The 13,962-nt window shown below is 41.2% G+C and overlaps 1 protein-coding gene across 1 annotated transcript; it reads right to left on the bottom strand.

Annotated features, from left to right (window-relative positions):
* Nucleotides 1-2,820: 2,820 nt before the first annotated feature.
* Nucleotides 2,821-12,523, bottom strand: VDAC2 (voltage dependent anion channel 2). The gene is made up of 9 exons (XM_065746526.1): nt 12,434-12,523; nt 8,830-8,901; nt 7,960-8,009; nt 6,732-6,884; nt 6,596-6,648; nt 5,922-6,149; nt 4,887-5,037; nt 3,831-3,888; nt 2,821-3,180 (listed from the first exon to the last, which is right to left on the bottom strand). Exons 2-9 carry the CDS (start codon nt 8,894-8,896, stop codon nt 3,089-3,091), a joined length of 852 nt encoding a protein of 283 aa, XP_065602598.1. The 5' UTR covers nt 8,897-8,901; nt 12,434-12,523; the 3' UTR covers nt 2,821-3,088.
* Nucleotides 12,524-13,962: the final 1,439 nt, after the last annotated feature.

Here is a 13,962-nt window from a genome sequence, read left to right as displayed (position 1 = left end):
AAACTTGTTTTCCACTTTGGACATTGTCAGCACTTCTCCCAACGCTAGGAGCTAAACATGAGCGTACAATGAAGCGTGGACAGTATAAGCAGATCTGTGTAACACCCCACATTCCAATAACATTTGTAGATTTTATTGCATATTATTATTTTTTTCATAAATCACTGTGCACTTTAGTTTTGCTTCTCTTTATATGAGCGTTAGTATCATACCCAAAGCTGCAGCAGAAACCAACTGTGCCATTAGGCTAAAAAAATAAATGTATTGTTTATTGCTCTCTAGGTGACCCCACAGCACAGGGAAAGGTTGGCAGTCACAAGGCAGGCCCAGGAGCTTGGTAATGAAAAGTGTCACCAAAACGCAGTATACACGCTACAGAAACTGATATGATTTGTGTTTTTCTATTCCAGATCAAGATTATTCCATGGCAAAGGGAGGCCGAGCAGCCACAAACACAGCCCTTCCGTGTACAGAAGCACCCAGCCAGGCTGTTCTTTGGGTTTTCCTTTTTGGCAGTACACAGGAAACATTTGTACCTGCTGTTAGGATTTGTATGTTAGAGGCTTACCTTGCGGAATTCTTCCTGCTTTCACTGTTAACGAAGTGAGGACCTCTGACATCAACAGGGCTGAATCATTTGCACGTGGTCAGTAATACCTGCTCAGTACTACTTTCCATAAAGTGCTTTTAAGATTCAAACGCAGCAGCTCTGTGCCCGCTAGGGAGCACTGCTGGTAGCAAGCCTGGTGCAGGAACAGGACGGTAGAGGGCAGCACGTACGCTGCACTGCTACCTGGCTGTAACCCAGCAATACCCAAGGGAAAGGTACAAACCTGCGCCCCAACGTTGGGTGTGAAAGGCTTCCACGCCCGAAATAGTTCCAGACAAGTTTCCTGCTTTCTTAAGACTGCAGCCCACAAAAGGCGGATTTAAGAATATAGCACACCAAGCTGAACTGTGAGTCAGCTCATGAGACCTGGAGAATTTCTACAGTGTAAGAACAATAAAAGTTCGAGTCACACCCAGTAACTTGAAAGATAAAGGGATCAGCATCAAACGCAAAGAGTTTTACTTCGGGAAGTATGATTAAGTCTCTGTGAAATATGCACACAGACAACTCCTAACTCCAGCTGCACCAGGCAAGAATGTAGTGCTACAGTTCATCACCGTGTATGCACAACCATGCTCAGATCACTAGGTAGCTCAAGTGTCTTTATTTTGTTCAGAATGACCACTGAGAAAAGGCTGGATAGTGCTCAAAATTATCATTAAGGCTTTTTACATTTTCTAACAAAATGGAGCTATTTACACTACCAACAATCCTCACCACACAACTCCAGACACACCACTAGCTTCTGCAGCACACCCGGATAGAGAGTTTGAGAGCTTTCTTTATAAGCCCTACTTGAGAGATGTCAAGAGATAAGACACTGAACTAGTTTTTCTTACTCAAGGTGGTGGTTTGACATTTTAGGAAAACCTCAACATTCTCAGTTACCTACTGTGGAGTACTTGAATTTCACCCACGGCGTATCAGCATTATAACAGAGAACTGCTTCAGGTTTAAAGGCTGAGGACCTGTTCAGCACTTCACCTGACAATGGAATAAAATGAATAGGTTCAAGCTTCCCATCACAAATTCGCAGAAGAGCTCAAGAGAAACTCTGAAGTACTTGGCTTTATTTCACTTGCCTATTATACAACCTCAAGAAAGACAGCTACAGGTAAACAGATGGCAAACAAAAAGGCTAAGGTTGCTGTCTTGTGCCAGACCAAGTGCTAGATCACTAACAGCTCTATCAAAATACTGCAGAGAGCAACTTTAGTGAAGTAGCTATGCTGCTTTAAGGACATAAACAAGGCTTTGTTCTTAAGCAAAACACAGCCCTTTACCTGCCCAAGTGCTACAGCTGGATGATGCTTGCAGGTACGCAGCATTATTTCCTTTCCAGGACTAGCATGGAGACACTGTGCAACACTGAAGAGAATCTGGACTAAAACACAACTGTCTGGCCACACAGCCTCCAACTTTGTGAGCGCTAGCATATAGAAACCCTTCAAAGTATCAGTTTACAAATGCTTGCATGCAAGAGCGTAACAACTTGCACCTTAAGTGCTGCTTCTCCCATCACGAAGTGGTGGAAGTGTTCCTAAAAGGGCATTTTAGTGACAGTGGCACCACAGCTATTCTGAAGTGACCCATGCAGCTGAACAAAAATAAGCAAATGAATAAAAAAATGAGCAAAATAAGTGTTTGTGGGAATTCTCCCTCCTTCTCTCGGGCAAAAGCATCAAGGAACAGTTTTTTAATGCCTCAATATGGCATGGACATCACTCTGCACTCTTTTCATGAGCAAGCCAACTAGCAATGCAGCAGATCTTGCCCACAAAACAAAAAGGAATTACGTTACTGGGATATGACAAATCTTACCTGACCCAAAAAAGAAAAGAAAAGAAAAACTAATACATGACTCGCTCAAGGAATCTGTTTGGTAAAAATCAGCTATATTCAGCACTGTCGTGGGTGGGGTGAGTCCTTAATTGCCCAAAGATACAGAGCACTACATCTTGAGTTAGCAGTAGTTAAAACTTAACTGAGCACTACCCCTATTATCTTAACTCTTAAAATATCTGAGGCATAAGTATGTGTATACTTGTTTTATTTGTAATTTGAGTCATCTTGGGATACCAAATTTGTTTCTACTTAAGGTGGTTTGACAAAACTGTTGACCTCATTTCAAGATGTCCACTGATCCATTTTTCATTCAACAGCAATATCGAATGTTAAAAGGAACATAAAACAAACATGCACACAATTGAACAGTTGTCTCAGATGTCTATTTCATTACTTGTGGGTAGCGCATTGAACAGTTAAATACATTTAAATAACGTTTAAGTGACTGCGCTAGTGCAGACCTGGAACTAGACAGGTAACCAATTTAACTAGAAACCAGCTAACGAGTAACTGTCTAAATACAAACACAGCTCTTATACTCTTTTCGGGAAAAAGCCTGCTGGTCACATTGGAAATACGTTTTAAGGCCAAATTCTTCTGATATCCCTTCTCTGCAGCAGTCTCTTCACCTTTTTAAGCCTCCAATTCCAGGCCAAGACCAAGTTTATGGCCACCAGCATTGATGCTCTTTCCATCTATCAGGGCAGACAAAGTAAGCTTCACACCTGTAAAATTTTCAAGAGTATGTTTACAACATGACACCAGAGTAGCTTTCATGCAACTCAAGCTCTGTCACTTCAAGTCTCAGTTGTAGATCTTATTTTATTACTCTGCTCCACAGTTACCTACATTCATTTACATACAAAATCTACTGAAAGCTAGTTATGCAATCCCAACAAACTAGATACTTTTTAAAATATCATTTTATAAACTGGCTACCCAAAGACTTCATTTGATAAATAAATTAAAGGATTCTTCTACTCTAAAGTGTGCATTAAGAAGGAAAGCGATGCATAGAAAGACAAATTTGTGTCAAGGGAGTAAGGGAATGCAACTGTGATTTCACTGGTTTTCAGACAGAGAGCCAACCAATAGTAATACAGCACTAACAGGCGCTTTCATGTTTAAACAGAACGAGTTTAAAGCTAAGCTATCAAACGTGATAGTCAGCTGTTATGCAAATCAATGAGGAATATAATGCAGAAGTACCGTTAGACACAGCATAATTTGTTTTATGTGCAACAGAACTTGCTGTCAAACACCTACTTTGCCTTCAAGACAAAATTATTCTGAAAACTCAAAATAGTTGCATATAAATACACAGAACTCAAGCGTTTGTGTCAAGCATGAAAGACGTGGATGTGAAAGCCCTTACCTGGCCTCAGGGTCTGGGTGTAACCCACTCCAACTAGACTAGAGTTGTTCACTTTTGCCTGGAGAAAATAAAAACACAGAAGCAATTGAAATGTTTTAATTTCAGAGTTTTTCATTATAATTCAGGAGGTAGGAACTTAACACATTGCTACGTGTCTGTTATGGTTTTATGATTTTTGTTGTATTACTGCTATTCCACATCATAACATCATGTGGTGTACTGGGAGTTAAAAGAGTGGAATATCAATAATACAACAATCATGATAAAACCATAACAGTGCTCTTTCATCATCTCTGCACTTACTAGACTGTCTCCCTACCTATGTCTCTGCCCCACAACCTACGCTAAAAAATATAAATCCATTGAAGTGCAGACAGGATTGCAGAGGCAGAGAAAATTAATTGATACTGGAATGCACTTTGGCTGGCAAACTTCTCTCCACTAGTTTTGAGAAGAATATAGCAACTCTCCACCAGTTTCCCAAAACAATCTGCTTTGGAAGAATCCTCCACATTTGTACTATTAAAAAAATAATTTGTGTTTTGCATATCCAATCAGTCAAGTAGTGGACGTTTCAGAGCACCAATGTAACAAGTATATGCAAAATTCTTTTTTGCCCCAATCTGCATCAATTTCTCTGCAGAATGATTCCAGTAGTCCAAGTTCAATTCTAACTTTATAACAAAGAAAACTTTTCTTCATTATGTACTTTAGCCAGCACCACTTACAGTTCTTACTACGAGAACTAGAGTGTTTCCAAAACAATGTGCATCTTCAATCTGTAAGCTTACAGAATCAGATGTGAAGGGTTTTTATTATACAAATATGTACAGTTCTGTACAGTAATACAACGTTTGAGTTAAAGTGTAAAGTAGACTTCACTGTAGGTAACACTTAAATAGTACTTGTTTTATTAATAATTACTTGGTTCCTAAGACTAACTCTCGAAAAACTTTTTAATTAGTTATTATCTTCTTTTGTACTAATAACATATGTGCTTAGAAACTAAAAAGCTGCTCTGTTTAGCATAACCCTTTCAGTTAGAACCATACTTACAGAGATGGAAGCAGTGGAATCCAACTTGTATTTAGCTGCAATTCCAAAGCGAGTGCTGTTGCTACCAGCTGTCCATGCCAGGTTTAATGCAGTTTCAAGATTGTCACTCACTTTCTGGTAAATTGAGCCTCCAAATTCTGAACCATCATTGCTGCATAGATGAAAAAGTCAGCCTCTTAGATTAAAAAGCCAGCTTCTTACATCTACATAATTTTTTTTCTACTCCATTTAACTACATTTAGAAAATTTGTTTTCTACTTTTAGACTGGATAAGGGGCGATGAAGAAAGTTTCACAATAACACTGAATTCTTGTATCTTAGACTAGCATGTTTTCTAGCTTCTCCCACCTCAACTTCCACAAAATCAGACAGAACAATCCCCAATCAAAAGAAAAAAGTCCGTCTCAAAAGCAAGTTATGCCCTACATAAACATATGAAATGTATTAGATCGGAGTGAAGCATCACATTCTTCAGATTTTAATCAGCTTGCTCTGAAGAGCACCCAAAGTGTCTAACGAGAGCAACTTGAAGGAAGTTCAGAATGAAGATGCCTCACACCTCAGCTGAGCTCTGAGAATTTTATGCACTCATCCCATCATGACAGGAAGACAAAGCTACACAAAATACCCATAGGCAGAACCATTTTTGCTCCAGCAACTGCTTCCGGCCTACTTAAATACTGCCACACTAATTGCTACCTCTAACAGATGGACTACCTCCAGATACAGCTCAACACATTGGGAAAGCTGGATAAAGTCTTTTGAACAGCTCTGCATAACAAGGATATCACGTTTCCAAGAATGTGGTACACTGCATCATGTATCATACTGTAGGTGTTAATGAGTCTTTATTTACTGTCTTTAGCATTTTGAAAGAGACAAAGTAATTTTTTTTATGAAGTTGGATACTAAAAATGCACATGCTGCTGAAGTGCCTTCCAAGCACATCTTGGTTATTTAAGCAGGTATATTTTGACTAGAGCGAGGCAGAAAAAGTCTGCTTCTGTAGAACAGGACAACAACTTCAGTACTTACACATTAGTGTGCAGCTGGAAGTCACCAGTCTTGTAACCCACAGAGAAGTTATTCCTTGTCAATTTTGATTTGGCACTATCAAAAGTCATCTGATAACCAGCAAGCCAGCCTTCATAACCAAAGACAGCTGAACCATGGATTGCAGGCCCAGCAAAATCAAAGTCAACATCACAACCTAAGTTTAGGCATTCACGTTTATACGCTGACTTAATTTTACCACTTTTCTTTCTGAAAAAGCAAAACAGTTAATCTTCAGTCAGTTTCATCATTTTCAACAAGGAGACAAATTTGAGCCACATGCCTCGACAGAATGCATCTAAATGCCATGCACGTACTTCAAACAGACAGGCCCAAACCACAGGTAACCCATCAAGAAACTGTACCAAAAAAAAAAAATCATAGAAGCATGCATCGTGATGAAGGTAGAGACATCTTCATGCCTCCTGTAATAGTCCAACAAAACTTTTCTGCCTCATAAGTTAAGAGAAATAGACAACTGAAGTGTCCAATACTAAGCCTGTAGAATAAGATGCAGTGTGGAAAAGCAGAAGCCTCTAGCGTCAGCATTTGCTAATTTGGATCAATAACATCTGTTCATTTGACACATCAGATGGAACACTTAATCAACCACATGTGCAGCATGGCACAAAGTAAAAAGGAAAAAAAAACCTTACCCTGTATTTGGTGAGAAAGTTGTATCAAATGTCAACTTCAAGCCTTTGGCAATCTAATTGAAGAATAAGAAAATAAAGCTATAAATTCAGTTCTGCTAGTTAACTAAAATAAATGAATACCCGGCTAATCTATTACCTGATCTTCAATTGCAATTTCTGTTCCCAGAGTGTTATCTGTGTTCCATTTTTCTGTGAAAGTCAGCCCATACTCAGCCCACTTGTATTTGGTCTCCAAGCTTCCATTCACTTTTCCAGTGTCTGTGTTCGATGAACCAGATGTTGTGAATTCCTAGAAAGGACAGTGTCCATGTTATACTGAAGAAACATGATCCCGAAAGCCTTACAAAGTGATAAAAGAGAAAAGACCTTTCTTCACCAAACATTAAGATTTTGCTCTGTATGACAACTTGGGGGACAGCAACATAACGCAGAAGAAACAAACGACTCACGGCCATGTTACAGACTTTTCCATTCTGACCATCTATCTCAACTGCCTTATACCACTACTATAAAACAGAGGTTTTTAATGCAACTCAAAAGCAAGGCAGTTGTTACCATAAGCATTCTCCTCAAAAAGAAGAATTTCCTGAAGAAAAATCAAACCAAACCACAAAAGTCTTCAATATATGTTCATGCACATTCTCCTCCTGGGAACAGGTGTTGTAACTGAAATGGGATTCACACAAGAGCTTGAATTTTGCAGAGTTTCGACAGGAGAACCACTAGACCTTGACAGAAACCAGCTGAAGAACCACTACACCTTATAGCAGGGCCCTCACAGTGTTTCAGTTGGGAAGCAGGCTCCTACAAAAAACCACACACCTTGTTTTTATTGAAACAGCCAGTTACAAAGTTAAAAGTTCTAGCTTTTGGGTGGGGGAGGAATCTACACTTACACCTTGCAGCCTGTTCTAGAAACAGCTCAAAGTTGCAGGAGGTACTGCTTGCATGACCATGGAACATAACAGCAGCACTTAAATACCCTTTAAAGGTTTTAAAGGGAAGTGACAGTGCTGTTTCACTGCTAACTACTTCATGCATGGATTCAGATGTCAAAAATTTACAGGAACGAACAAAGTGGTATGCTTAACAGCAAAAAATGTGTCAAGTGCTTGTTTAGACTTAACACAACATATAGCTAACAAACCTTTTAACTTTACAAACAGGAAGAGTTTATTTTTTTTTACCGTTTTTTAAGACATTTACAAAAGAAGTATTATATTCAGAATGAATGTAGGTGCTTCTGAAATGATCATTAATAACTATCAGCTACTTAATGGCATCTGGAAAGTACTCATCTATAATTAAATCAGCATCCAAACACATGGCCACCACAAATACAATGAATACTTATTTCAACTCACCACTCCACTTGCAGATTTTGTTTTCACATCCAGTTTCACCAGCCCAAACCCTGAATAAAAAGAAGTTACAGTTAAAAAGTTAAGCTTTAACCAAGGCTATGCACATTTTCCATGATGTTGGTTTTCCAGTATGTGCATGTATAAATAAACACCAAAAAAACCCTATACACAAAAAAAATCCAGCATAGGCTGACTTCTGTTCAAATTCAAAACTCAGATGCTAAAGCAGACAGAGTAGGTCAGCCTAAGCCAGGAGTTCTGTCTGTCATCACTAAAGAATTAGCAGAAAATAGCCTCTCAGTTGTATACTGTACTTCTTATTAAAAAAAGATGGGTTCCAAGAGTAAATGTATTGACAGACAAAATACATTCTCTTGTTCCCTGGATGTTGTCTACACTACACACAATGCCATTTAAAGAGAAACCCTATTGCATAAAATTGTTGCCTCAGCATTAAAAAGAAATATCTCAAAGAAATAAGTCTGAATGCTATTAAAAAAAAAGAAACACACTAATGTTACAATGATATATAAGCCTTTGTATACCAACAAATGCTTTGGCACAAAGATCCATAAAAGAAGTGTAAATACACTCCTAAGCTGTGTAATAGAGGATGTTTCTAGCCTTGCATACTTCTGCACCTTTTCACTTAACATTAATGGGGCTAATGCAGTAAGGTTTAACAGATCTCATACCAAAATAGCTCACAAAAAGCCTCTGCTGGCACATTAGCTGATAGAAATGTTTAAAAAGAAATATACCCTCATCCCTCTCAGAAGCACAGGCATTTGAGCATTCACTGAACTCTACATACATGCTAAAGTGGTCAATTCATCGCTGCAGCACACCCAATACACGATACTGACTCACCATATCCTTTGTTGAAGATATCTCTGGCAGATTTGCCAAGGTCTGCATAGGATGGAGGAATCGCCATTGGAGCTGGAAGGTAATAGGATAATCAATATTCCATTTTTCACTATGCAGACACTCAAAAAATGCTACCACAACTTTTAAAGAGGCTCTTTCTTTAAGGCACATTCATACATCAGGCATTTAAGAGTTGACAGATAGTTCAAACATTACTTTGTGAAACATCTGAAGATTTTCTGATGATTACAATGAACACTGAATATTTTCCTGGCACAGGTAACCTGCTTACTGTCAAGAAATTAGAAGAGAAATCTTTACTTTTTAAGTAGATTTATTCCTTACACCTTTAATTATCACATACCAACAAAAAGCTCACTGAAAACCAGAGAATGAGAAACCTGGAAAGCTCTAATACTGGCAGGTATTCCCTTAAGTTCTACGAATTCAGATGCTCAGGGAAGTTACCTGAGAAGACCCAAAATGTTTCATTTTCAACACGTGAAAGTGTGTGTGTTTGTTTTGCAACACCACTTGCCCAATAATGTAAATGATAAACATAAGATTTGGAAAGGATCTTCAAAGCCTGTTAACCAGCAATTACTCAGATGAAGATCCTTCCTCCTACGCAGGGCAAGAGTTTAAGTTCGGGGGCAAGGGTGGGGAGGGTAAGCTCCTTGTTAGCTTAAAACAAGCAAGTCATACAAGTGAGAAAGCGAAATGGACTCGTAAGGAGAGCTCTTTTCAGACAAGGAGCTTCTGGCAAACTCACTGTTAAAGAACCTGTCACTCAAGTCCAGATCTGATCCAGCTTCCCTGGCCTGCTGGATGCACCTAAGGTCCCACACAGAGATCTACACAACATTCCTGCTCCCTGTGAGGACACTCTCCATCTGTACCTTCCATTGGTGACTACCATCCTTTTATTTCAATAGTAAAAGGCCACTACTAGAGGCACTCCATTCTGAAGTTTTAAAATACGGACAAAAAAGAGTACAGACTTGGTGATTTCCCCAAAAGGGCCACAAAAAGAAACAGGAAGATGCTAACACTAGCTAGTTAAGCATCATAAAAAGCCTAAACAATCAAAAATCTTTCCTTTTAAAATTAATTGCTTGAACAAAAATTAAAAAAAAAAAACATTTTAAAATTAGTTGGTCATATTTATTTCCCTGGAAGTCTGAATCTTGTTCTTCTCTGTTCCACTCACCCTTGTATGAGTTTTGTTTTAAAAAAAATAAGACCATACTCTAACATATTCATTTTCAACTAAGAGTTGAAAACTTTCCATTCTTATAAAGCACTTTTAACCAGACTTAATTATCATCATCTGACTACAGAATTGTTCACCTCCTGCAGATCTTTACAAGTATGTTAACATATTAGTCACATGGGATCAAAGCAGGCTCTTCATCCCTGATACCCTCCCATCTTTTTTAATTACAAGTTTGTCTTTTCTGGCTTTACCTACAAAAGAAGAAAACTTGCCTGAAACACCAGACCCAGAGTTATTTCCTTTAGGGCATCATTCCACTAAAACAGACTGTTTAAGAATAGCATCCACAAAAAAAAAAAAATACACACTGATAACCAAAAACAAACCTCTTCAGTAAGAGATGCTAAGCTCTACAGACAAGTCAGTAAAGAAATCTATCCAGCACTTGCTGGAGAGAATAAAACAAATCCATTCCTGCACAGAGTAAATACTTAAGAAAATAACTAATACTGTAAGTCTAAGGAACAGAAGATTCAAAAGCAGAAACAGATACGAGTCCCAGTGACGAGACAAAATGGCTCCCATTATCTACTCAATAAAAGGTAGCAGATTGCAGGACCAAACCTCAAGGAAGTGTGGGAACTCTGGACTTCCTTCACTCCAAAGCCCTACTGTTCAATTCATTAGTAGCTTAAAAGGGCTTTGAGATGTTTTAGCTATGTACTCTTCCTCTGAGTAGGTCCAACCACTATCTCCAAAATAATAATTATTAATAGTTTAGAAGTGTTAAAAAGCACGTCTGTGCTAAAGGCTACTCTATACAAAATATATAACTGTGTAAATAAATTTGTCTTTAATGTTCCCAAATTGACTAGACAATCATTATAGACAAGAAATTCACATTAAGGAATGAAGTATCTGTGCCTAAATGTATAGAATTACAGCAGTAAAAGGATACTGCTGGTTTTTATCTAGTTAAGCATTCTCCCTACTGCAGGAAACTGACTAATCCTGGTCAGACTCCAGCCTACAGACCCAGGTTTCCAGTTAAGAAGTTACTACAGCTTATGACCTTCACACTGCTATCTTAATTCATATACTGAGAGAGATGCAAGAGAAAAAAGCACAAGTTATTCGAGGGGACACAAAACACCTGATAAGCCAGTATCACCATCAGAAAGCTCATTAAATGAAAATAAGGTCAAAAAAAAGCATTCCTGTTTCCTCCAGTGTTGATAAATTCACTAGATTTGCAAATTCTTTTAATTACAAGTAATTTCCTTCGAGCGTGTTTTGAAGTGCCTTTCATCTAAACTACTAATTAGAAACACCTAAAATAAAACTACCACTTAATAATAGCAGACTGCTTCTGAGAGCAGACACCAAATAATCTTCATTTCAGGAACACAGAAGGTACTTGCAAAGGTAGGCATCCCACCCTGATTTTTCATTTTATCCCCCTTTCTATACAACTCTAAAAAAATAAATTAAAATCCTGCTACTTAAATATGTGGGTTTTTTTTCCAACATAAAATGAAAAATAAAGGAAAAAAAAAGAAAGCCAAGATGACGTGTGATGGCTGTCAAAACTATTACATCACAGCTTTCTTTCGAGGCAATACTTGGAAAGAGCCTTACAGCCTGTAATTAAAGGTACGCCAATGACTTCAATAACCATTTCGAGACCTCAGGACATTGAAGATCAGCCTAGAGGGCACGGAATTAGGAAGAAAAGACATACGTACCCCCTACGGATTTTTTTTTTAATGGAAATAACTACAGAGAAATTGAATTCAATTACTGAGTACAGAAATACGCAAACAGATGCTGAAAATATTGTTAAAAACGTATCCACTCTAACGCTGACCTCCATTACACTTGCACCGTTGCTAACGCTTAAACGAGAGCAACTCACACGCGTTGCTGCAATTACCTCCCTACTTTCGTGCTCGGCGCCCGGCACGCTAGCGACACAACCACAGCCAGGCCAATGCACAGCCTCTACGGAGAAGGGAAAGAGAGCCGAGCAGCCGCAGGTTCGCTACGTGCTCGGAAAGCCGAAGCAGCGCGGAGGCCCCTATCGCTGCGTGCCGGGCCCCAGGCCGCGCGGCGCCCGCTGCCGCCGCAAGGTGAACGCTCCGCGCGGCCATCTTGGGCCTGGCGCCTGACCCCCGCCGCCGCCGCCCCTTATGTAACTGCGGCCCGGACGCGGGCGAGGCCATCGGGCGCGGCGGACAGCCCCAATGCCGTCTGCACGCCCCGCCGCCCCGTCCCTCCCGGCCGCCCGCAGCGGTACGCCGAGGAAACCGAGCCCGGCCACGCTCACCGCCCCACGCCCGCGCCCTCCTCCCCTGCCCCTGCGGGCCGAGCCGCGGCCCGGGCCGGCACCTGGCTAGCGCGGGAGGGCGGCGAGACAGGGGGCGCGGGCGGGTATCGCCGTGAAGAGACCGCGCTGCTGCAGCCGCTGGCACTGGAGGGCGAAGTGAAGGAGACACCGATCCGCCCGCCCGCCGCCGCCCCGTAGGACCCCGGACGAGCGCGGCCGCCCGGCGCGGTGCCCATCTCCGCGCGGCGCCCCGCGCACCCGCCCGTCTGACTCGAGCAACTCCAGCCTGGATACACGCGCCGCCGGCCGCGCAGAACGCCGTGCCCGCTACGCTGAGCAGAAGGGGAGGCGACGCGAGCCGGCAGGCGCTGATCAGGGCAGCCCCGGTGACGGAGAGGGGTCCTCGCGGGTGAGCGGGACTTATGGAGGAGGGCGGCAACGGCCGCGCCCGGCAGCTGCGGCGCGTCCGCCGCTACCCCAGCGCGGGGCGGGGCTGCGTGTGTCTCGGGAGCCTCGCTCGGTCGCGCCGGCTCCACAGGCCCAGCGGCCGCAGTGCGGGTACCACTGACATGTCCTCGCTTGTATTAACAATGATCCAAAAAAAAAAAGTGAAAGTGATCTACAACTGCAAGTTATGAATCATGCGAAGAACACATTAACCAGTGCTACTCGTTTCCCACAATGCTGCATACGGCCGCACGTCTCCACGTTACTAGAACAAGGCAGCCTGGCAGTAAGGCCCAGCAGTGCCCATCAGCGCCTAGTTCCACCAGCTGGCGAGCAATTGGTTCTTTGTCTAAGCCCAGTGAAGATCCACCAGGTTAACACATTTAATTCTGATGTTTCTATAGAAGAAAACCTGGCAGTCTGCAGAGGGATGTGTACCCATGAATTAAGCACACAGAACAAACAATAGACAGCCAGCCTGACTGCACTGCTGCACTGTAACAGAGGTCTAGTTAACTAAAAATAGACCATGGCATAAATTGTTCATTATTTAAAGACAAGCATTTATTATTCGCACCCATAAGTCCATTCTGAATAAAATTTCAGTTACTTACACCAGAATGGCAGGATGAGTTGTTCTGTGTGTGTGTGTGTGTGTGTGTGTGTGCGTTTATTAGTCATGGTTTGGCTTTATCATTTCAAGTAATCCAGTAAAGTACTTTCTGCCCCACCCTGGAGGAAGAAGTACTGAATCACTTGCTTTATGCAACAGTTTTGTCTGAGACCACAGTACATAAACTTTCCTGTGAATGCTGCAGGCTTCTATAGTCAGTGCCCATCTCCATTTCCCACAGTTGAGTACAGTCCTCCATTGTACCCTATAGCATAGCCTCAGAACCTCAGCATACCACAGAAGGAATGCCTTCAGGCCTGGCACACTAATTCATCAACATTATTTTGGACCTCTTTTCCTTGATCTTGGGCCATGCACTCATCACCCTGCACACACTCAGGTGTATACTCTAAATCAGTGGGTCTCTGCAAAAGCATTCTCTAAGTTTAGTACAAGAACATGCCATTTCAACACAAATCCTACTATCTATCCCTACATTCTAATCACAGTTATTTGAAAAAGAAACATATG

This window comes from Cyrtonyx montezumae, unplaced genomic scaffold (assembly GCF_038088225.1).
Source record: "Cyrtonyx montezumae isolate F1298 unplaced genomic scaffold, pur_monq_1.0 scaffold_4, whole genome shotgun sequence".
In the NCBI taxonomy this organism is placed as follows: domain Eukaryota; kingdom Metazoa; phylum Chordata; class Aves; order Galliformes; family Odontophoridae; genus Cyrtonyx; species Cyrtonyx montezumae.
This window is presented reverse-complemented; position numbering and strand designations above follow the sequence as displayed.